The 26,089-nt window shown below is 41.2% G+C and overlaps 1 protein-coding gene across 1 annotated transcript; it reads right to left on the bottom strand.

Moving 5' to 3' along the window:
* Positions 1 to 100: 100 nt before the first annotated feature.
* CCDC66 (coiled-coil domain containing 66) lies at positions 101 to 24,905 on the bottom strand. The gene is made up of 19 exons (XM_036497443.2): positions 24,774 to 24,905; positions 23,319 to 23,383; positions 22,637 to 22,662; positions 20,869 to 21,313; positions 19,434 to 19,584; positions 19,173 to 19,276; positions 15,808 to 15,929; positions 15,068 to 15,169; positions 13,521 to 13,652; positions 13,012 to 13,262; positions 12,752 to 12,836; positions 11,349 to 11,510; positions 5,905 to 6,049; positions 5,123 to 5,263; positions 3,128 to 3,594; positions 2,838 to 2,878; positions 1,774 to 2,027; positions 1,499 to 1,623; positions 101 to 553 (listed from the first exon to the last, which is right to left on the bottom strand). Exons 1-19 carry the CDS (start codon positions 24,782 to 24,784, stop codon positions 482 to 484), a joined length of 2,901 nt encoding a protein of 966 aa, XP_036353336.2. The 5' UTR covers positions 24,785 to 24,905; the 3' UTR covers positions 101 to 481.
* Between the last annotated feature and the right edge of the window lie 1,184 nt (positions 24,906 to 26,089).

Here is a 26,089-nt window from a genome sequence, read left to right on the forward strand (position 1 = left end):
GTTTATCAAAAGCACTGACCAATCCGGAACAAAGTTAGAGAAATGCAAGTATTTCTGAGGTAGTCTTGATTTCAAACCTGTTGTCTGTTGCTAACTCTGTTACTGATGCCTCAGAGTAGTTTTGCAGGTTGCAGTAAGTCACAGTGCTGACCATACAAGCCTGCGCTGAATTTGGGTTGTGTTAATGAGCTGGTACACCTTAGGCAAATCCAAACTAGAGTGCAAAGTGGTCAGGAATTTCCGACTAAGGTAAGTGGTTTGGCAACATTTTAGGATCTGAATGGCCAGATTATGATAGAAGAAAAACTAGTTTTTAGTACCTTTTATGAAGTGTTTTATTGTTTTATACAAAAAGACATTTTGCTACATAATGTACAAATTTTTAACAAGCATTTGAAAACTCTAGGCTGAGAAATACAGTTGAGCAATGAGCATATTTTCTAAATTCAAGACATTAGTTTTGTATATTTAAACTGAAGAACTAAAATTCTTCTGGATTTGAAGCTGAAGGCATGAGATTACTTTCCAACTCCTTTTGTTTCTGGAGAAGGCCCTGAAATTACACTGCTGTGTTAGTAAGGTATAAAGGCAACTTAACAACTTCATCTCTTTCATTTCCATTACTTATTCAGAAAACATTTATGCATTAACACCTCAGGATAGAATCAGGTTACTTGGCCATAGCTTATGCTTTATCAGTCTAGTTATTGTTATAATAATGGCAAAATCTTTCTTCTTCCCCAAAGTGCTCTTAAGATGGTATGGCATCTAGTGTTTGTCCTAAATAGAGTACTCTTAGTGGATACCAGAAGGACTCACTAAACCAGGAGTAATCATTTTTGAAAACTAAAGCTCTTCGTAATGCCATGTGTTTCTCCTGGGGTTTATAGCCACATGCGAGCTATGTTACAGTACACAAAGTCACTGGTGATAATTGGTTAAAGAAATAAGATGCCCAGTTTTTATATTTGGACATGGTAAAGGGTAATAGTCAATACCAGGTATAGAACCAATTTTCTACAACCATTTCCAAAAAGAGCTCAGGAGGAATAAATAGATTCGGAGAAGTCAGTATCATTGGTCTGGGAGAAACAATGCTCTGGTGAGTAAGTTTACCAGTATAATTTTGTGCTGAATTTTGTTCTTTGGGATAATGTAAACACTGCCAACACGTATGTAAGAAGTATGGGGGTGCACTGCTAAGATTATTAAAGCTCAACTGTGTGTTTGTCTTTAGGGCCTTATCTGTCTTACAGTTAATGTATCCATTTTTTATTCAATAAAAGTCACTCTTACTACGATTGTCTCATGATTTTATACTGGGGAGAAATAACAGTTGCAGATGGTAGTGAAATTCAAGGGAAGCCCTAATTTTATTTCCATTGAAAAAAATTTTTTTTCCTTCAAGATTGGGCTGCAGAGAGGCTATATGAATCAACTACACTTTTAAACCAGTTCAGTTCCCTTAACCCCACACAAAATAATATTTAGCCTTTACCTGTCTTAGTTCTGAAAGTCCCTTAAGAATTGCTTGTTGTCGATCTCTGTGTTTTACCAAGTTAGGATTAAGAAGTGGATCTCTAACGTCACATTCAAATAGCTGCCGCTGATCTTGATCAGAGCCTGGAGCCAGAACAAATTCACATACACCAAAAAGGATTCATTTAATTGTATCCTAGGAAATCATCCACAAATCTTTCACAAAACCTTTCTAATACACTGTGAAATTCTTTCCACTCTTGGGTAAGACGCTAACAATACATACGTACGTACTTTTTGCACTTTCGTACTGAAGGTCCTGAGTTGAGGGCCTAGACAGTGGTGCATCTGGATCAAGGTAATAGACTTCATTTGTTCGAACATAAGGAATAAAATGGGATGGCTCAGAAACTCCAGATGAGGCTTCTGTTTGACTTTGCGAGATAACATTCTCTTTCTCATAGCTGCTGTTTCTCACCAAGTGCAAGTTGCCAGTCTGAGTGTGTTGGGATCTGTTTCTCACTGCTGGAACTGGTGGTGACACAGATCTGTTCATGACAAAAGAAACTCAGGTACAGGCTCCAGAAGACATGATACAAAATTATGTAAGTTAAATCTGTTTAATTTCACTCCAATTTATTAGACACCTATGATGCTTAGGAATATCATTTATGGAAGTCTGAGTTCTGTCCTAATTTTTCATGAAACCGGGGATGCAACAGAATAGGATTAATTTGAGCTTTTACTAATGACATCGCACAGGGTGGGGAATTAAAAAGATGAGCAGTGCTGCTTGGGGTTTATTTCAGCTTCATTTCTGTAAAGTAACCACAAAATGGTATACGCTCACCATCTGACCCACCTTTCCCTTTAAGAGACAACTCTTAAACCAAACAGTTCATGCACAGAGGCAATAAGAATATTACTGTTCAAGGTTTCAGGGTGTGCAGTTGGTTTGTTAAAGATGCACGCTGTGTTGGAATATGTTGGTTGGAGTCCCCACGATGCTCAGTCAAAGATTGTTTCCTGGTAATGCACACACTGGAGGCAGCAAGGAATGGTTCCAGTGCTTAGGTTTCCCTGCCACCTATGATTCCTAGTTTGACCTGGCTCTTAGGGCATCTGGGTAATTAGCAGATGAAGCATGTGCTCTCTGCCTTTTGCAATAACAACTATATGGAATATCGTCCAGCCACCTTGCCTAGCTACCCCCAGTTCAGTCCAACTTGGGCCTTCAAACCCCAGCTAAAATGAAAATTTTTTTTGTTTCTTCCTATGTGCTTTCATCTTGCCTAGATTTTGAGTACATGCTTTCTACCGCACAGGAAACATGGAATTAATGCATATTTATAACATACCTTTCTTTGATGAATGCATCCATGTTCAGAGGCTCTGCTTCCTATAAGATGGAGAGAATGTATAAATGAATATACAGAGCATTTCCACAAATTCTAGGGTTTAATCGTGGAATTAATAGACCAATCGTGTAGTTTTCTGGAGTATAATAAGCACTTTTGCTCTGGAAGCAGTGTGGTTCTCTGCTGCAACTCCTGAGCCAGCTCTCCCACAGTGTATAAACGGCCATGGACAATTAAGAACTGTGCTCTGCACATGCGCGCATGCGCTGGTGCACTGTTAGAACACTGACCTTTCTGCCCAGACGCCGCCTGATCCTCGACTGTCTCTCCTGATGAAGTTCAGGAGCCGGGGAGCCACCTTGATTTTGAGAGAGGTGTCCAGGATTATTTCTTTCTACCAAATGAAGTAGTTCCATCTGTCGTCTTACTTTTTTTTCTTCTCTCTTCTTTTGAAGCTGTTTGGGGTACTTTTCTGATGCTGGAATATATCTTTTGAGTGGTTTATTAATATTCCATTCAGGCCTCTTGGGGCATTTGTTCGTGTATTTTAGCTTCTCTGTTCTTGTCAACTGATTACACTTGTCCTTATACCAACTGTTTTCTTTTTCTAAATTAGATCCTTTATGCTGACTTAGTTCTTGCTTGTTTTTCTTCAACTGTCTGTTAAATCCTGTAGAAATTTCGGGTGATGAACAAGTGCTAACTTCCCTCTCTGTTACCAATTCACAATATGATTCTGCTTTGGTAGTTAAGTCTTCTGCAAAAAAAGTCAAGATTGACAAGTTGATGTATCATTTTAATTAAAAACTAGTTTTTCCTCAGATACTAAATAATTTTGTTACTGTCCTCTAAGAATTTTTAGCTTTCCAAGTAGAAAACTGTGTATTAACAACTAACTTTCCATTCCCCCTCTACCTTAACCACCAACATGCCATCATTTCCTCAGGTCTCATCCGTGCTGTGGCTTATGTCAGAATCTGCCATTTCCACATGGAATGATAATTCCATTGCATATATGATCTACCACTTTGTTTATCCATGTCTATAGAGCTGCTTCCACTTTTCGCCTATTAGAAATACAGCTGTCAACACAAGTATACAAACATCTCAGACTTTTGCTAGATTCGCTAATTCTAATTTCTGAAAATGGGTAAAACCTCTGTCTATGGCCAGTCTCCCATATGGGCACGGATTTGAGTCCCTGCTGGCTCCACTTGCCAGTTCCACTCCATGCTAGTGGCCTAGGAAAGCAGTAAAAGATGACCCACGTGGTGCTTGGGCCCCTGCATCCATGTGGAGAACCAGAAGATGACCCAAGCTCCTGGCTTCCGTCTGGCCCTGCCCTGGACATCTGCAGAGTGACCCAGCAGAGGTGAGAATTATTCTGTCCTTCCCTTCTCTCTCCAACTCTGGCTTTAATCATTTAGGTTCCTAACAGCACGATGATTCCTGTCTCCAAAACTGTCTCTCTATGTGCTAAGGGCAGGCTGTCCATCCACTGGTTTACTCGCCCAGATGGCTTCAATGGCCAGAGCTGAATCGGGCTAACACCAAGAAGTTCTGTAGGTCTTTCCATAACATCACTGCTTTCCCAGGCACATTAGCAGAGTGCTGGGGAATTGAACAGGAACCCATATGGGTTGCTAACAAAGACAGAAATCAGAACACTCACGTTGGTGACAAGGGTATAAAACAATTCAGTTGTTCTGGAAATGTTAGCCATGGAGGTACCACATGACTCAAGTCTTACTTTTCTCTCCCAAGAGAACTTATGAGTATACATACACAAAGACTTTAAAATAGAAGCAACACAAATGTCCATCTACTCAGAACAAAAGCATTTCTACGCAAGACTCACATAACAATAGGGACGAAGCATACCACAAAATAACACAACCTTCCAGCGTATTAACTGTAAGAAGCCAGACATAAAAACATACAGCAATGAATTAGTGCCTGAGAAAGTGCCAGTAGAAGATAGCCAAAGTCCTTGGGTCCCTGCACCATGTGGAAGACTGGAAAGAACTAGTGGTTGGGATCTCTGCCCCTCTCTCTGGCTTTTGGATAAATCTAAAAAAATAGTGTTCCAAGCATAAGGTCGTTTTTGCTTACAAAACAGAATACATTATAATAGTTACATAACTACTGACAACACTTATGTATTAAACCTCAATAACCCAGATGCCTCAATCCCTCCAATTTTTAAACTTTGGATATAATTTTAATTGCTTTCATTGTGATTGTGACTTTACTTTTGAACAAATATGAAATCAAATCACAAATACCCGTCTGCACTGCAGTATCCTTCTTGGGAGAAGTGGTAGGACTGACGCAAGTGTTCACTGTTCCACTGACTTCATCCAGGTTATGTCTTAAATTTGAAATGCTGTGAGTGGCCGTATTACATTCCAACTGTTTTGTATCAACTGGCAATAAGAAAAACTCCATGTGATATAGTCACACTAAATGGAATATCAATTCAAGCTTAGACCATAGGCTTCATTAAACAAGCTCACCTGTATTGGCTTTAATAATGACCTCAATCCTTATCTGTTGAGTTCAGTGAAATTATTTTTTCTTATAAAATTGAATTTAAAAAGCACATAATGGTAATGTAATCAATGTGATCAACACTTGGACAAATTTATGTGAGAAATAATACATAATTAAAGCAGTTTCCAAAACACATGTAAAATAAGCCTTATTTTAAGCTCTACGCTTTATTTAAAAGTTTTTCATTTATGTATTTATTCAAGATATTTAGGGGCTAACACCATGGCAGGGTAGGTAAAACTTCCTGAGGCAAGAAAATTCCACATGGGCACCAGTTCGAGCCTTGGTTATTGCAGCTGTAATCCAGCACCATGTTCATGTGCCAGGGAAAGCAGAGGATAGCACCAGCAACAACACAGGAGAGCCACAGTTCCTGGCCCCTGAGCAGCCCAGCTCTGGCTGTTACAGCCACTGAAGCTCTCTCTGCCTCACTCCCTCTTATCTCTGCCTTTAAGATGATCAAGACAGGAATTACTTAAAATGTAAAGACAAACAACAAAAACAAAGCTCTTACCACCAAGATTTTTAGTCAATCTAGAAGTGTCATGTCCCTTTTGAGCCAATTCCCGGATCCTCTGTTCTTGCTTCAGTCTCTGTGCCAGCTGCTGTGCTCTCTGCATTGTCTGGAATAACTCATTTGTCTTGAGAGTCATTATTTCCTGTTAAGATTGAAAAGTACAAAGTTGTTAAGTCATCGGACATGTACGTGTTTGTGTGTCAGTTAATGGCCTGGTCACAGGGATGGAACACATCCAGTAGCTCTAAGTGTCTGAGCTTCTACAGTCTACATTTACTGTTTTTCTCTACCAACTACATTAAAAATGGCAAATTTTAGGAATATTTACCCATTTGAAGGTTTTCTCTCAAAAATTTAAAAAATTCAGATCACTGCATTAAAGATAAATATTACAGGGTGAAACAAAGCTTATGGGCATATGCTCTGAGGATTCCTGACTTTCTTGTGTTTACGTGATACACCAACGGCTGGCTCAACACATAGTATTTTGAGGAAAGGGGGAAAGCTGCTAAATCGTAAGAGGCTTTAAAACCTTTAGATGTTTGACAACTGAATGCTGCTTTTCATGCTTGTTGGCGGGTTAGCTCAAACACTGCACCTGACACCACACCTGTCTGTAACCACTTACTCCTCGGCACATGATCCTTTTTGATTTCTAGATGGGTATTCAGCACAAAACAGCACATATATTCTGCAAATGAATGCTCATGCTTACAAGTGATTCCTGAAAAGTCATTTTTAACACCTAGAATAAATAATATTTAAAAATGAAGTATCCAGGGCCTGCCACTGTAGTCTAGTGGCTAAAATCCTCGCTTTGCACACTCCAGCATCCCATATGGGTGCCAGTTCATGTCCCAGCAGTCCCGCTTCTCATCCAGCTCCCTGCTTGTGGTCTGGGAAAGCAATCGAGGACGGCCCAAAGCCTTGCACCCACGTGGGAGACCCAGGAAAAGCTCTAGGCCCCTGGCTTCAGACTGGATCGGGAGTGAGCCAGTGGATGGAAGATCTTTCTCTCCATCTCTTTTCCTCTGTATAACTGACTTTGCAATAAAAAATATATATATATAAAAAAAAAAAGTATCCTGACCTCATTTCGTCTTTTCTCTTAAAAATTTGAAAGGTGGAATTAGACGCAACAGAAATCTCCCATGCACTGGTTTACACCCCGGCTGGCTGTGACAGGTCTCAGCTACACTGAGGTCAGAAGCCAATGTCTGTGACCTGGGTCTCCACGTGGGTGGCAGGGCCCGGGAACATGGGCTGTCTTCCTCTGCTCTCAGGCCCCATTAGTAAGGAGCTGGGTTGGCAGGAGAGCAACCAAGGCCAGAGCTCTATGAGGGAACGGGCATCACGGACAGTAACTTAACCTGCTATTTCATACCTCCTTTCCTTCAAAATATTTATTAATGTCCAGAACATCTCTAATGAATTATTTCCTGACGAAGTTCAGGGCATGCTGATCAGCTATGGCTACCTATGTCTTTTTAAATCCTCTGTCTCCACCTTGTACTGCAGGGATACACTCATGCCAACAGAGACCATCATTCTATTAAGTCCTCCATGTAAATTACACAGTCTTAATATTCATCTTCTGTATTTGGTAGTTCTCAAACACTGGCTTACTATTTGGTTTTTTTTTTTTTTTTTTCAGAACAACTGGTGGACCAACAAGGTGACTTAGGAACAGAGCCAAGAGAAGGCAACAGCCATGAAGTAATGACAGGCTGGCGTCTACCTCCGCGCAGGCAGAGATGTGAGAAGCCTGGGCCCGTGTACGAGCACTAGCGTGTCCTACCGGCCAGCTGGGTGTTGTGCAACGTGCTGCCTTAGTGGGATGGCTGGTGGGGCTGCTGAGGTGGCCACCGATACACAGATGGCGCAACAGCTAAAAGGGAAAGACAATGTCAGGTGACTGCAAGAGACGACCACGCAGTCTATGAATGACCACTCAGACATAGCCAGGCTGTGGGGAGCACCCCTGTGCACGACCACGCCGGCCCGATTCTCTGCGCGTCTGTGGTCAGAGTTCTGAGGACTGTAAGGTAGGCTTTTTTTTAAGCCACTAATTTATATTTAAAAAGTCATTTATCAATCTGATAACGATATGGCCTACTTCTCAAATATGATACATATGATGTTGCAGACGCTACTGCCAATTTGAGAAACTGAATGCAGCCATGACAGAGTTTGTGTGGTTGTCCTTGAACAGGGTAAGAAAGAACAGCAAACGGCCTGGTGCAAAAGCCTACTGGGCAAATCCTTGCCTTGCATGCACTGGGATCCAACATGTGTGGTGGTTCTAATCCCGGCAACCCTGCTTCCCATCCAGCTCCCTGCTTGTGGCCTGGGAGAGCAGTCGAGGAAGGCCCAAAGCCGTAGGACTCTGCACCTGTGTTAGAGACCCAGAAGAAGCTCCTGGCTCCTGGCTTCAGACTGGCTCAGCTCCAAGCGCTGCGGCCACTTGGGGAGTGAACCATCGGACGGAAGACCTTGTTCTCTGTCTCTCCTCCTCCCTGTATATCTGACTTTCCAATAAAAAGAAAGAAGGATAAACATTTTTTTAAAAAAAAAAAAAAGAGAGTAAGAGCACCATTTTGAACACGAAAATGTGAAGTTTAGGGAAAGAAATGATGAAATATGGACTCAGATGATTTTGAGAGCAGTCTCCAGGCCCCATGCATTGGTCCCCACGATTCCTGTAGAGGCTGTACACCTGTGATTATGGCTTACACGGCAATGGCTGAAGGCAACACCTCAGAGCACTATGGGTGGCTCTCTGGCGTGCCTTTCAGCCACTGGGATCCGAGACCCTGATGGATTCTGTCATGTGGCCCACCATTTCTGTCACCCTCCCCTGAACCACCTCCCAGCACTGTCATCCATGCGTACGATGCTGCTATTACTGCCTTGCTAGGCAGCGTAGACTGCAGGACAAACCCCTACTGAACATTTACATTTACATTCATGGCTGTAAACTCATGCTGTTTTGGCCAGTCTTTTTTTTTTAAATATTTATTAGGTTCTCATTGGAAAGTCAGATTTACACAGAGGAGGAAAGACAGAAAGATCTTCCATCCACTGGTTCACTCCATAAGTGTCTGCAGTGGCTGGAGCTGATCCAATCCGAAGCCAGGAGTCTAGAGCTTCTTGTGGGTCTCCCACGCAGGTGCAGGGTCCCAAGGCTTTGGGCCGTCTTCAATTTCTTTCCCAAGTGACAAGCAGGGAGCTGGAAGGGAAGTGGAGCAGCCGGGATACAAACTAGTGCCCATATGGGGTCCCAGTGCATGCAAAGTGGACTCTAGCCACTAAGCTACTGTGCCGGGCCCTCGAGTCTGCTCTTAAAGCCAACTAGTTTTCCCACTGGTATCAGAATAACTGTCTTTCACCCTTTTTGGGCATGTGTCTGTGAAATCTGCTTACAGATCTGCAGGACAAATAGCTACATGGCACCAAAGCAATCTTAGCTCTCCCTATAGATTCAGGTTATACTGACAAAAAGGGTGCATGGAGATTCCAAGAAAGGGTTACAGCATCCACTGCTCGGGATGCCTGCATTCCTTGCTAAACTACTTCAGATCAAGTCTTTCCTCTGCGTCTGATCTAGCTTTCCACTAACATGCACTCTGGGAAATGGCAGATGGTGGCTCAAGTTTCCCTTATCAGCTTCATGGGGGATCCAGATGCAGCTCCAATCTCTTGACTTCATGCTGGTCCAGCCCTCGCTGCTGTGGTCGTTTGCGGGATGAACTAATGGATAAAAGAGCTCTCTTTCTCTCTCAACTGCTTCCTCACCCAATCACCCTGCTTGTCACATAAACATAAACATAAACATTTTAACTAAGCCACCTGTGAGGAACGGAAAAGCAGGGATTTAGCCCGACATGAGAGCCATCTTGTCCTTTATGTGACCATGAAGATCAACCCACCACACAGATGATGTGTTGCCCGCAAATGACTCTCACATGTTAATAATTCTGGGCCTGGCATGATGCACTGGAGGCTAAATCCTCGTCTTGCAAGCGCGAAGAACTGATATGGGTGCCCATTCATGTCCCGGCTGCTCCACTTCCCATACAGCTCCCTATTTGAGGCCTGGAAAGGCAGTGGAGGATGGCCCAAAGCCTTGGGACCCTGCACCCATGTGGGAGACCCAGAGGAAGTTCCTGGCTTTGGACTGGCTCAGATCTGACCATTGCAGCTACTTGGGAAGCAACAGGGTGGTTTAAGATCTTTCTGTCTCTCCCTCTCTATATACATCTGCATTTCCAACAAAAATAAGTTAAAAAATAAAACAAACAAAAAACAGAAATATTAAAATTTTCTGGAGCAGTTCACGGCATTAGCCATGGGCCACAACTTTCTGTAAAAGTCTTTATATCCTAGGGCTCCTGGCTTTGGATCGGCTCAGTTCCGGCCATTGCGGCCACTTGGGGAGTGAATCAGTAGATGAAAATCTTACTGTCTTTCCTCCTCTGTATATTTGACTTTCCAATCATAAACAAACAAGCAAATCTTGAAAAAACAAATCCTTTTTACCTCCTCCTTGTGGTGTGGGGATCCATTGTCTCTTTGCATCTCATCCAATGCAAGGCCACAATTCTGTCCCTTAATTCCTCCAAATAAATCACAACTTGAGTTAATCCTGAATTCCCACCCCCCATTTGGGTCTCGCATCTTCTGTCCTGAGCAGACAGTTCTTGTATAGCATTTTTCAAAAAGACATAAAAATGTTCAACTTCTTATCATTTTTATTTTAAAGATGCACACTTCTTATTTTACAATGATGCAGTTTAAATACCTACTTTTTTTTTTAAAGGTAACTTTTTTTTTAAAGATTTATTTATTTTATTACAAAGTCAGATATACAGAGAGGAGGAGAGACAGACAGGAAGAACTTCCGTCCGATGATTCACTCCCCAAGTGAGCCACAACGGCCGGTGCATGCCGATCCGAAGCTGGGAACCTGGAACCTCTTCCGGGTCTCCCACGTGGGTGCAGGGTCCCAATGCATTGGGCCATCCTCAATTGCTTTCCCAGGCCACAAGCAGGGAGCTGGATGGGAGTGGAGCTGCCAGGATTAGAACCGGCATCCATATGGGATCCCGGGGCGTTCAAGGCGAGGACTTTAGCCACTAGGCCACGCCGCCGGGCCCTAAATACCTACTTTTGAGGCCAGCAGTGTTGCCATCGCCTGTGATGCTGGCATCCCATATGGACACTGTCTCAAATCTCAGCCCCTCCACTTTCAAGCTAAGGTACCTGGAAGGGATGGCTTGTATCCCTACCAAGTGGGAAGCTCTAACCAAGTTCTAACCTCCTGCTTTCATCCGGCCCGGGTCTGGCTGTTGAGACCATTCAAGAAGTTCACCAGTCGATGGAAGATCTGTCTCTCCTCTCTAACACTGTCTTCCAAATAAATAATAAATGTGAGTACCTACTTCCTTTTGTTTCTGTCTCAGTATATCTTCTTCATACTGTTTCTGCATCTCTTCCCGTTCCCGTGCTAGGCGAAGCTCCTCTAGCAGTTCTTCCTTCTTTCTCTGCTCTTCTTCAAGCTGCTTTTTCCGACGCCTTTCTTCTACTTGAGCAGTGATGGCTTTCTAGTCACAGGCAATCACACGGATCATTGTTACAATTAAAATCCAGAAATTACATTTTTGGTGACCAAAGCGCACATTTTTGTATTATATATAGAAAATATTATGTAAGATAAAATGATAACTTTCCAGTGTATCCCTCCCATCATCTCCCACATGTTCTACATGCTCATTCTTCAATTCGCAGAAAGTAAATAAAAACCAGAATAATCAACTCTGGGCTGAGCATAATGCCTTTTAAGTAGTAGATACTAATGTGCGCTGATCAAATTGAGCAAGATTAACATTAAACATACCAAGCACTTCACATATCATAGAGCTAAAACAACTTCACATATCATAGAGTTTACTTGGGGCACAGCACAATGGCTCAATTGGATAATCCTTCTCTTGCAAGCACTGGGATCCCACATGGGTGCCAGTTTGTATCCTGGCTGCTCTGCTTCCCATCCAGCTCCCTGCTGTGGCCTAAGAAAGCAGTTGAGGGGCCCGGCGTGGCCTAGTGGCTAAAGTTCTCGCCTTGAACGCCCCGGGATCCCATATGGGTGCCGGTTCTAATCCCGGCAGCTCCACTTCCCATCCAGCTCCCTGCTTGTGGCCTGGGAATGCAGTCGAGGATGGCCCAGTGCATTGGGACACTGCACCCGCGTGGGAGACCCGGATGAGGTTCCAGGTTCCCAGCATCGGATTGGTTTATTTGTTTATTTATTTATCTATTTCCATTCAAAACTGACCTTCACAGAGAGGAGAGAAAGATCTTCAATCCACTGGCTCACTCCCCAAGTGGATGCAACAGCCAGAGCCGAGTCAATCTAAAGCTAGGAGCTAGGAGCCAGGAGTCAGGAACCAGGAGCCCCCTTGGGGTCTCCCACATGGGTGCAGGTCCAAAGGCTTTGGGCCGTCCTCGACTGCTTTCCCAGACCACAAGCAGGGAGCTGGATGGGAAGTGAGAGCACCTGAGACACGAACTGACACCCATATGGGATCCTGGATCTTACAAGGTGAGGATTCAGCCACTGAGCCAATGCACCAGGCCCACAAAATTCTTACGTTATGCCACAGGGATTAGTTTCAACACTGGACAGGATTAAAATTTTCTATCGAGTTTTTAATTTCCACTTACTGTATGGAAACATTAGCAATGATTATTATCCAATAATACAAATAAAAATATTTCTCAATACGACACCTGATGAAAAAATAATAGTAATAAAAAAATTAACTAAAAGAAGAAAATACTACACCTGATGTTCTAACTGCTTTTGTCGTCGCCGGTCTCGTTCCTCAATCTCAGCTGGGTCCAAGAGCGCAGTCATAGAACGGAGAAAGCTGGCAAGAGACACACACACCAGTTCTTCAAACCCCCGTGAAGGCAGGTTCAACAGAGTAAGTAATATTTGCCTGGGATCCAACTAAGTGTTTCTATTTCAAAGAACAATGCCAATATGAAACCAGGTAGATATAGTACAGTCCTACTAAAAATAGATTCTCTTAAAAAACTTACTTTGTTTTTTGTGTGTTTCTCATAGCCACATCCCTATGAGGCTTTTCTACATGTGCCTCCTTGGAAGGGTCAGCCTGACTCCCCGTCACAGGTGTACACACACTGTTGACATCAGCCAGCTCTGGAGTGTCAGGCGAGACGCTCAAGTACTCAGGTGGTCTGTGTGTTGACCGAGAGGACAGGCGAGACTGAGAACCAGGGTAACTCTTTAACGAATCAAAATGCACTGCCCATCTGTCATGCTCCTCACCCTAATCATAACAAATAAGAACTGCTAAGCATTTCTGCAATTATTCCCACAGAAAATCCAAAATGACAAACATGATTTCTCAAAGTGGTAACCATGCAGAGTAAGCATCATAAAAAAAATTAAACATTAAAATTTTGTTTTTATTACACATTTAGTTAGCTAGCGGAGAAATAAACAGAACTGAAAATGCTTCCAAGTTTATGATTAAAGATTTTGAAGGTAGTTTTTCTTTATAACCATAAAACCTGTATGTTTTTACCTTTGAAGGTATCATCTTTTCCTCTGTGTTTCTTTGCTGATCACCTTCTATCTGCTTATTCAATTCCTCAAGCCATTTTCTCTGCTGTTGTTGTTGCACAGCACTGAAAGGGTGTTTGGGCAGTGCTGCTTCCTAAAGAACAGTCATCAAAACCAGCTGAGACACAGTTCCTTTGGTAACTAGTTAATTAGAGTATTTGCAAATCTTGCCAAAGAAACATAGAAGCTCAAACCAGGAAGGCACTTAGGAGCATTAACTTCAAACTAAGAATGTGAGAATGCAAGAATTAAAGGCACATTTTGACTCTGAGGATTATTAAACATGCTAGCAGTGGGATATAATAAGCTATCAGGAGGACGGCAAGAAGAGTTTAATCACCTCCTTGAAGCAGGCTACAGACAGCATAGTTGGGGGAAAGCATGCAGTGGGGACTCTGCTGTCCAGGAAGGCCCTACTTGTCACTTCCTCACTCCCAGGCTGAGACCCTAACAGCCTTCTTGTGCGTCGCCCACCCTTGCACAAGCACACAAGGCATTCATGTGGATGCTGCAACTGTCAGGACACATGCACCACAAAGGACAGGCTCTCAAGAACTGCAAAACGAAGTGCAGGAATCACCACTTCAAAAGAATATAGTAATTTATTTGCAAGAGGTACAGAGAGACAAAGACACTCTTCCATCCATTGGTTCACGCCATAGATGGTTGCCAATAGCCAGGGCTGGGCCAAGCTGAAGCCAGGAGCTTCTTTCAGCTCACCCACATGAGTGGCAGGGACCCAAATATTTGAGCCATCTTCCACTGCTTTTCAGAGGCCATGTGCAGAGAGCTGTGTTGGAAGTGGGCCAGGACTTGAATCAGTGCCCATATGGGATGACAGTGTCACAGGAGGCAGCTATACCCACTATGTCACAACACTGACACCCTCAATAACTTTTTTAATATTTGAATGAAGATTTTTGGGCCAGGCTGAAGCCAGAAGCTTGGAACCTACATCTGAGTCTCCCACTTGGTTGCAGGCCCTTGGGACATCTGCTGTCTCCAGGAACAATAACCTACTGTACCACAATGCCAGTGCTCTTTCTTTCTTCAAGATTTACTTAGTGGATCCAGAAGTACAGATTCTTCCAAAATGAGCTGTCGGATCTACTTTCTTGCCTTTCAATAAAGTGCTTTTTAGATCACAGAGAAATATAATTCAGATTGAATTCTTTTATTCATGGAAAATTAGCAATAGACAACACTTTAATGCAGCGCAGTCAGTTCTAAATGGAACACAGCAGACAGCTATACACTGTAACTCAGACATTAGGACAGAGTCCTGAAAACTCCTATTCTCATAATCAGCTCTTCAGTTTTAATGTACTATTTTCAGAATATATTTGTTCACAAGAAAAGCATTACACAGTAAAAAAGTAAACATTTTTTTTAAAGCAATGAAACACTCAAGAAAGTTAACTAGTAATTTTAAAAATAAAGACTTACATTCATTCTTACAAGGAAAATAAGAATATACATATATGTTCTTAAGTGAGACCTGTAACTTACCTCTACATTCTGACCATCTCTAAGTAGCGAGTGCGTGTCAGCTTGGACCACTGTAACCTGATTAGGAGATGGTGACACGACATTGGAAGAGTCCGCAGACACCTAAAACCAAACAGGAAGACAAGAGTACATTTTGTTTATCTACAACTAAATACTAAGAAAAAGCACTAGATGACGGATACCTGGTCCTATATTTATACTTGTATCAACTTTCGTTTGCTTTAATAATCTTGTTGCACCATTTGGAGAACTGCAGTTCCTTTATAAGAGAGGTCCTTAACTGCTCCAGAACGGCTCACTAAGCCGCAGCTCACTGCTGCTGTCCCATAGAGGCCAGTTCCTGTCCTGGCCACTCTACTTTAGAGGATGGCCCAAGTTCCTGGATCCCCTGCTCCCCACACGGGAGATGCAGACAATTCCCTGGCCTTGGCCTGGCCCAGCCACAGCCATTGCAGGGATTTGGGGACTGACCAGCAGATGGGAAATTTCTCTGTCTACACCTCTGCTTTCAAACAAATATATATATTTTTTAAAAGGCTGTGCCTGAGGTATCTATCACTTACTAAGTGAGCAAGACAACAGAGACTAGTTGAGATCATAACTAAGTGCAAAATAACATTTTTAAATGCCTTATGAAAACAAGATCTAAACATAAATTTAAAATGAACACTGGCTATCATTTTAAAAATTGTAATTAAGAAGCCCCAAGTTCTGCAAATGCTTGATTTTGTTACTCTTACCCTAGATTTGTCAAAATCTTGACATTTCTCCCACAATGCTTCATTACTATCAGATTTTTTCCACGGATTATTCTGTTTTTCAGAAGCTTCTTTTTCTTTCTTCTTTAAAGCAACCTGTTCATCTGCAAATAATGTCCTTTTTAAAAAAATGTACAATAATTGTAAAGAAAGAGTCATGTAAACAAATCACGATCTTCTTAAAGAATGCACATTCCAAAACCATCAATGTATTTCAATAGGGAGAAAATTAACTCACAAGGCAGAAAGGAATATTGAGGAATATGAAATAAAAGGCTTAATAGGACCCAACCTTAAGAAGGGCATAAAAGGATGTGAAAATGTCTGCTTTACGATAATTATCAATAAGGAACAATTTTATTACAATAGCTTATGCTAATTATTCCAAGATTCTACTCCAATGTAATATTCATTCAGTTTCTACAAAAAGAATTAAACGGCAGAACTCTGTGAAGTCAGAAATCCGGCATCAAGTTCAACCACTTCCCAGCTGCCATTAACCTTTCTATGCCTTGATTACTTTTGTAACACGTTTATTAAGTGATTTTTTTCAAAATAGGCCCCAACACAAACTAAATATTCAATAAATGCTGAATAGCTTATAACAACTTACGAAAATTAAAAAACAAAATCCTGTATCTAACAGATAGCTATAGTCAAGTCTAAGCCTTACGCTGCTAACTGTTCTTTAATTCCAAGAAAACTGAAACAGATATCCTATTTCCACTGTTGCTGGGCGTGTAGACCAGAGCAGCCACTGTATAAGTCAGTACACAGAGTGTGCTCAGACAATGGAAACTTGACCTATTATATGACCCTGCTATCCTACTCCTCGGAGTATGTCTAAAAAAAGTGAAATCTGCATATGAAAAAGCGACCTGCAACTCTACATTTATAATGGCACAATCCACACTAGCAAAAACATGAAAATAATTCAGATATTTGTCCAAAGAGGAATGAGTATGAAGCTGTGGTACATCTATTCCATAGAATACCATTAAAAAGAATGAAAATCTACCATTTGCAACAAAATGGTCCCAATTAGAGACCATTATGCTCAGTGAAATAAGCTAATCCCAAAACGACAGATTTCATTACGTTCTTGTACAAAATACAGAATAAACAGATAAACAGGCGAACAAGCATATGCAAACAGTCCCATAGATGAACTGTATAATGGAGACTAACATACCGGGAGGTGAAGATACACTGCAGCAGGCATCGCGACTCTTAAAAAGTTCCCAATGAAACAGTTAAATACACCTCGCCAATGTGATATTAAATCTTCTACCTTTGTCTATGTCTATAATGCCATGACACTTAGATAGCAGAATAGTAAACTTGTAACTATTACTAAAGGACTATACTACTATAATAATAAGGCGGGGGAGAGCAGGAGGGGAAAATGAAGAGGGAGAATGGAGGGGAGAAGGTATTCCAACACCTACAAAACTGTCATGAAAAATAAAAAAAAAATATGTAAGAATGTAACACAAATACATGCTTTGCTAACAGTATCAAATTTTGAAAAGTAAATTAAAACAAAAATTTACTTGATAGGCAGAGTGAGAATAAGCAAAAAAAGCTCCCAATCTCTGCTTCACTTTGCAAATGGCTGCTTAAATCACTGGGGTGGGGGTGAGCCAGGCTAAGTACATGGGAGCTGGGTTACCAATCTAGGTCCCCATAGTAGATGTCAGGAATCTAATCACACTGGAGCAATTACTGCTGCCTCCTAAGTCTATATTAGCAGGAAGCTAGAGTCAGGAAAACAGCTAGGTAGGGAACCCACTTACTCTGATATGAGCTATGAGTAACTTAACTGCCAGGCCAAATGCCTATTTCAGGAAACTGTTTATTAAAACTGCAAATAAAGAATGAAATATTTCAGTTTTTCCAAGAAATTTCACTGGTAATGTGGAAATCTGGTATTTTATTTGTACTTTATATTAAAAGAAAAACTGTTACCTAAACATGTAACAGAGCTCCAAGCTTTCTAATGCTGCAATGAATTTAATTTCTCCCTTCTTCTCAACCTGTACTTCCAACATCACTCACTCCCTATTTCTTTTTCTAAACTACACAACCTAACAAGGTCACTGATCATCTTACATGGTTTTCTGCTAGACTGGAGGGTGAAGCCAATCCTAATGCCTTTACTAAACATTACACAGAAGTACAAGGTATCTAAGACATAATGGAGAAAGACCAATGTTAAACTGCCAAGTTGCAATGCTACTATCCCATGTTGGAGTGCTAGTTCAAGTTCCTGTTGCTCTACTGATGCTAATAATGTGCCTGGGGAAGCAGCAGAAGGTCCAAGAGATGCAGATGGAAGCTCCACACCCTTTACTTCAGCCTGGCACAGCCCTGGACACTGCACCTATTTGGGAAATAAACTAGTGAATTGGTCTCTATTTCCCCACGTCCCAACTCTGGCACTTTGCTTTTCAAAAAAATAAACTAAAAAAATTGGGGGAGTTTGGGAGAAATCAGTGTTTTATTTGCTATTAAAGAAATTTCAAGATTAACAGAAATGACAAACTTTTCTGTGTTCAGTCCCTAGATGACAGAAAGCAATAACTTGTTTTTGTCTATAAATACCAACTGATATTGTAAATAGAATACTCAGTGATTATTCTTGATCAGAATTTCTTTAAAATGTTATTTTTTATTGGAAAGTCAGATATTCATAGAGAAGGAGACAGGAAGATTCACTCCTAAAGTGGCCGCAACAGCCGGAGCTGGGCTGATCTGAAGCCAGGAGCCTGGAGCCTCTTCCAGGTCTCCCATGCAGGTATAGGGTCCCAAGGCTTCGGGCCATCCTCAGCTGCTTTCCCAGGGCACAAGCAGGGAGGTGGATGGAAAGTGGGGCAGCTGGAATCAGAACCGACATCCATGTGGAATCCTGGTGCATGCAAAGTGAGGATTTTAGCCGCTAGGCTACTGTGCCAGGCCCAAACTTATTGCTCAGATGAAAGCTTTATTGAGTTAGTGATAAGGGAGGGAACAGAATATTTTATTGAGGAATAAATCAAGTTTTAGAAAAATCATTCTTAAATTCATAGGATTTCTGTAACTTAAAAATATGAAAATGCATTCTCTGGAATTAAGAAAAGCTTAAGAATCTCTGAACTACCTAGGCTTCAGAATACCAGTGCATACCACAGAGTACCAAATAAAGACACAACCTACAGTAATGTGGAACCACAGTGTTTCTTATGCAAAGACTGCTCTGGTTGTCAAACAATAGAAGACTTTGGAAATAATCACACGGAAAGACATAATTCCTCAACATATATTTCACAAACCAACAAAACTCAGTAAAGGATATAAAAATTACCCACCCAGCTCTTTCCTCCATTGGGCTTTTTTTGCCTCCAACAAACTTCTATCACGTTCCCTTTCCCCCAGAGTACTGAATATACCAGCTGGTTTCCATTCATTCTCTCTGAATAAAACACACAAAAAAACATAAGAAACTTACTTATGCATGAGCATTAACAAACTTTAAAAGCACCAAGTCATCAACAGATTTCACATGAAATAAACGTAAAGCAAAATACATTCCCAAGATGATTTCCCAACAGGAGGTGTGAGCTACATACACATCAAGTTTCTGCTCAGACTGCTTGGAGGCCTCTTGGTTTCCATTCTCGTGCAGAATGGCTGACACAGCCTCAACTTTTTGGAGTAATCCTACAGTGTTTTCGTCCTTTGGCTGATTAGGAATATTGCTTATGTTAAGACTATATTGATCTAAGAGATAAAACACAGGTTTTACAATTACTGTTGAATTGTACTTTTTATCAACAACTTGTCATGGTCTATTGCTATCCAATTTTTAAAAAGTGTTACACATTGCTCAACTATCACAATAATCCTAGAGGTGGGTATCTGTCAAGCAACACAAACTGAGGCCCAGAGACCAAAAGAACTGCTCATGATCATAGCCATGTAGCTTCTTATACCAAACAAAAATAAGTAAACAGGAAAAAACCTTCTATTTGTTCTGGCTGACATATTTTTACAATTAACACAAAACACAACAAAGGGGAATGAAAATAACTCATCCACTTGTAAAATCATTGAAAAACTTTTTTTTTTGGACAAACTGCATGTTCTGGTTATAGTCTCACATGGTTTATGAGAAGGTACATATATGTTGTCCCAAAAACTCTTGCAATTCCGCCTGAACGCGGTAGATCTCCCAATGAAGATAAAGCACATCTAACGTGTACCTCAGTACATGATTGTGATATTATTTCTCATCATGCCTAATAAGTTGTTACTGTTCTCTGAACTAGAACTCAAAAGCTTCAAGAAAAATTCTAGTTCCCTCATTTTACAAAGAATATGGACCAAAAGAGCAATGGCTCCATCTTGAGCATCTTTGGAGAATGAGTTATCTAATCACCATTACCAACTGTGAGGCCTCTCCATGGGAATGTCAATTTCATTTTATTTCACTATTCTATACTTTTAATGCTTCCATTATCTTCATATTCATAATTCTTTGGCTCAAAGCTGAAACAAGAAAACCTTTAAAACATAATAAAATGCTCTAACTTGTGAAACAGAAAGCACAGATTTTTATACTCCCCTACTCCTGAGTCTGTTTTCAAGAATTGATAATTCCTCGCACAAACTGAGGGATAGGAAGAGCAAATGCAGGCAGCAGGAAACCAATGCTTTATCGCAATTCCAAAGTTTCATGCTGAAGTTCCTTACCTTCGGCCTTAAAAAACACACAGGCATTTTCTAGGAAAAGCTTAACTAGCATGATTTTTACACTATCATCTTTTGAGAGTCCACAGATGTTAATTCCTTAAGGCTATGATATGTAAGAATTATATCATGAGCACTGACATTAAAATATAGCATATCAAAACTGTAAAAGTAGAGGCCAATAAGTGAGTATTTTAAAAGATAATTACAATGTTAAAGTAGAACTTATGAGGTTTACATAAAATCCAACAGATCTGAAATTCTACAGGCATGTTGAAAAAACAAACATGTATTAAAACTTGAGCAAGACCATACCTGTCTCCTCCTCTCTCACATCCCCAGGCTGGGAAATAGGCCGGTTTCCTTGGGTAACAGACATCAAAATCTGCTGCAGCTGATGTTGTGTCAGACACACCAAACTACCCTTCATATTTTCAGCTGTCACGGGCTTCTTGCAAGACTGCAGTTTAGCCACTAGAGTATTTGCAGTATTTCTAGTCCTCTGTATATTAAGGGTGGCAGGTGAAATCTTTTCCTGGATATGAAGACAGTCTTTATCTAAATACAGCTTACATAAATCCTTAGCAGGTGACAAAGTCAGTCTATGTTTTCCACCTTTTGCCTGTGATGTTTCTGGGCCAATTGTCTTATTTTGTACAAGTTTTTCACTCCTGATGTAAGAGTTTTGTGTTGATTTTATAACGTGTCCACTTTGTTTTGTTCCTAAAGCACATTTTACAATCTTGGTCTTACTTCCCATCTGTTAAAACATGAGAAACTTATTTTTAACAGTTCAAGAAAAATCTAGCTAAATTTATATAATTTGTGTTGAATCAGTCCTGTAAACTTTTCTACACTTTGGCATTTAGATATTACAGCCATGAGAATCTAATACTTCATCTTTGCAGATCTTCAAAACTTCGTCAACCACCACAAATTATTTTACTTAAGGATAACAAGGAACAAAAAATTTTTATTCTAGTCATTAAAGGACATCCGTATTTCACTTCAGTTCTCTCATCTTATTAAATTACACTACTGACACTACTTCTTTTTACACATTTATAGAATCACACCAGTGCTTATTCCTTGAACATCTTTTGTGGATTACTCTTTAATATGACTCCTGTCTTAATTTTTGGTGCTTTTACATCCACATACTCATTGCTCATTCATCCAACACTGTGGCTTCTTATGCCTTACAACTCTACTCCTATACTTCTATGTTGTCTTATGTACTTTTGCCAGAGTAGTAGCTTAGCAGTATAACAGTGTAACACTCATAACTGCAACCTCTCTATAACCTCAATTTTTTAAGATACTAAGCTTAAATCAGTTAAAATTCAAGGAAAAGGGGAATTCAGTACCTTAGTCACACCAGCCACACTGAAGCGCTCAGTAACAACACACAGCTACCATAGCAGACAGCACTGACATTAGAACACTGCCTTCGGGCCTGGCGGCGTGGCCTAGTGGCTAAAGTCCTCGCCTTGAACGCCCCGGGATCCCATATGGGCGCTGGTTCTAATCCCAGCAGCTCCACTTCCCATCCAGCTCCCTGCCTGTGGCCTGGGAAAGCAGTTGAGGACAGCCCAATGCATTGGGACCCTGCACCCGCGTGGGAGACCCGGAAGAGCTTCCAGGTTCGCAGCATCGGATCAGCGCGCATCGGCCCGTTGTGGCTCACTTGGGGAGTGAATCATCGGACGGAAGATCTTCCTCTCTGTCTCTCCTCCTCTGTGTATATCTGGCTGTAATAAAATGAATAAATCTTTAAAAAAAAAAAAAAAGAACACTGCCTTCACACAGACTCACTAGGACTGAGTAAGAGAAAGGGACTCCACAGAGCTTCTTAAACTGAACAATTATGTCTCCATTTCTGTGAGGCAGTGATAACTTATCATTATTCCAAACCCCTTAGAATAACTGTACACTTTCCAGAAATCATATTCAAAGCACTGCAAGAAAAACTGCACAAAACAGGTCAGGCTGAAAATCAATCGGCTTGTCACATAATGCAAAATAATTAATAAAAAAAAAATCAAAAAAAAAAAAAAAAAGAAAAGAAAATCAATCGGCTTACCTTCTCAGAAATTTTTGATTTACGTTCTACAAAAGAAACAAAAATTACTAAACTATCAACCAAAATCATAATAAAGCAGTTATGAAAGAAAATTTTAGTACCAGTTAAGATGTAAAATAGAAATATTATTTATGAAAGCATTAACTTTAGATGCTGAGTCCTCTTTCACTAAGAGCTTCCAGGATTTATTTCTGTTTGGTTTATTCTGGCTATCTTTTTAAGGCAACACTATAAAAAGATCATGGGGGACAATAAGATGAATGATGAGAATACCAAAGGATAAAACAATTACTATATTGAATTTTAAAACAAGTACTAAAAATGTCTTGAGCAACTGTGGTCTTACTGTTAACTTTCTCAAGCACTATAGTATTTACATGGAAAAAAATTACATAAATTTCAGCTGTACTGGTTACTAGGCAAAAAGAACATCTACTATCATGCAAATATAACGTACGTGTTACACAAAATATACTGCAATGTTAAATTTTATGATTCTGGATACTGAAAATAGTAAAGTTGTGACATAATCTAATTTTACCCAAAAGTATATTTCAAAAAAATTGGGGAAGCAGTTTCTAAAATATCACTTGAATGTAATTTTTACATGTAAAACGTGTTAAACTAACTGAAATCTTATAAAGGAATGTTAACATTCTAGAATTCCAGTAATACAGCATACCAAATGGAGACAATATTAGCTTGGTTTTTCCATCCAGTAGCTCAGTTTCAAGCTTTAAACCATCTCTGTAATATAAAGAAAGGCATTTGTCATTGTTAGGAAAGAGCAACATTTCAATTACTCAGAAATGTTCGTTTAAACCTTAGACATAAATGTTTAGTTTATACATTAATTTAGAAAAAATAAACAAATCTTTTAATCAAAAATGTTTTTCAACCCAAGGTAAAAATGTTAAGAGGTATAGTGTGAAAATTCTTGAAACTTTCATGTATTTATCCCTAACCTGAAAACATTTTTGTTGTTAATAAGCAGCAGTGAATTCAGTTGCTAATGCATTTTAATTTTTACTAACTCTAGGAAAAACAACACTGTTACCAAAGACCTCAGCGGAGAAGCAAGACGTCTACAACTCTAGTTTGACGATCTTCTCAGAACTAACACACAGCACACAAGCGCTGGCACATCTGCCCAGAGCTCCAGTTACTTTGAATATTTCCAGTAAAAACATATTCACACTGAACGACTCCTGTCACTACTGTGATACTCCATTTAGCATATGTCAAAAGTATGGGCATGAAGTCACAGCAGACTTAATTAGGACGTAGGTCCTAATTTAAAACCCCAGGAAAACAAAAAGGATGGCCCCTACCGTACCGTAAAATCATCATCTAAGACGCAAAGAGAGACAAAATCAACTCAAGCCGTCGAGGGTGGGGGGGGAAGAACTTAAAACCTGTGAGCTGGCTCAGGTGGAGGGGAAAAGGCAAATTACCTCACTTTGTTTATTAAAGGTAAAACGCCACAAGGCTTGGGTTTGGAAGCTTTCCCTTCTGCACGGTCCTCAACAGTTCATCGCCTCTGCTGATGAAACACCACCCACTTTACCCATCACACCCACCCACCCCCAAAATAAAAATACCCGGCAACCGTAAACACCCTTAGTTTTTTCCTCAGCCCCACCTTGCGGAACGATGTGCAATTAAGCCTGCGCTCTGTGACTTTTCCCTTTTTTCTAACGTGAATAAACCTCGGTGGGATGGAAACCACCCAGCAGCCCTCATTATTATTTATTCACCGCTTCCTCGCCTCCCCCGAAAAGCCCCCCGTTCCCGGCCGGGTTCGCTGGCGGCCCAGGTGGGCGCGCCGACATTCCCTAAGACCCCGAGGCCGGACACGCATCCCGCGCCCCAACCCGCCAAGCCGCCAAGCTTTTGCTCTCCAAGCCTCTTCTCAGGAGATGGAAAGGAGGTCGAGTGGTTTTACGCGAGTTAGGAAACCAAAGAGTTGTTGGAGGGGTGCGCCAAGGCCGCTCCAGCCCCCTCTCTACCTCAGGGAGCTGAGCTCCGCCACCTCAAGCGGCGATCTTCTGGAAGGTTCTCCGACAGACTCCGCGGGGAAGCCCAGCCGCTCTGCCCTCTCGGCTGATGACTACCTCCCTTAACCGCGCCAGCTTACCCCAGGTTCATGGCCTGCCCTCCTTCACCTTCCACAAGCTCAATCTTGTAGTGTATGCCGGTTACTACCGCCGCTCAGTAAGCTCTACGTCCATTGGATACCATGAGACCGGCGAGCTGCAGGCTGAACCAATCGTAGCGAGCTGTGTTGGCGCCTGCTGGGGTTCCGGGAGCAACCGGCCGAGGAACCGGCTGTGTTCCTCGCTGTGGTGAACCGCAACGTTCCCAGAACTATGTCTCGCTTCAGTTGGAGGAGGCAAACAGGAACAAAACATGTAAATGTTTTCAGGAAATTCGTGTTTTCCATACTGTATTTTATACCTGGAGAGAAGGTTGGTCTCGCTACACTATTGGGAAAGCCAGGGAGCGATATCGGGTACGTCCAGTTTCTTACCCAGACTCCTCACGTGAAACCAAGGGCATTGTAGTTCTAAGTGGCAAAAATAAATGTCCGGTTCACTCAGCTATCACGTGCCAGGCAGGGATTTAAGCCCCAGTGTTCTAAGTTAAGACTTGGGCCCTGAGAGGATAAGGGGTTTGCTTAAGGTGACTAACCAATGTAATGCCCACCTAGTGGAGCATCCCACAGGCCTTAGTTTAAACCTCACTTCCTCCTCCAAGCCCTCCTGGCATGCACTGGGTAGGTGGCCCGGGTACCTGAGGCAAGAAAATTATCGCGCCAAAAGTGAGCGTCGGAGAGGTGGGCGCCCAGCACCCAACCGCACAGTGTAGACAAGAAATATTTGGGAAATGATTTAACAGCCAAGTTTCTCAATACCAACAACTTAAATGTGACTGATTAATATAACGAGGCCCCTAAAAGATAGGGCAATTGCTAACATGTTTATAAACTTCTTGAGTCGCTCCTACCTGATTTTTGCAGATTAAAGTTAACTTACAAAATGAGACGCATTAAGTAGCATGGCACAATTAGGAAGAACGCAGATAAATTGTTTTAGTTTTAACTTTTTGTTTTTGGTTTGGTCGGGATATACTTAAACATTTGTGGACTTCCCCGACTGAGTGAATGAGCAGATACCTGTATACATTTGATTAGGGATTGTTTTTAAATGAATTTTTTTCTTGTGTATATGAAAAAATGTCCAAAGGGTTGATGCCAACATGTTGAAGAGAATTTTTTCACCTGTAGGTAGAGTGATGTGGCTTTTAAAATACTCCTTATCTTCCTTTTATGAAAAGTGAAATCCTGATAATAGTTGTCCTTTTATTGGTTTAGCTTCTCAGCAGGTTTTCAAGGTTGACTTACATGGTAGTAAGTAGAATTCAGATTCTTATGACTGAATAATATTCCATGGA

Source organism: Ochotona princeps, chromosome 21, assembly GCF_030435755.1.
Source record: "Ochotona princeps isolate mOchPri1 chromosome 21, mOchPri1.hap1, whole genome shotgun sequence".
NCBI classification, from domain to species: Eukaryota; Metazoa; Chordata; class Mammalia; order Lagomorpha; family Ochotonidae; genus Ochotona; species Ochotona princeps.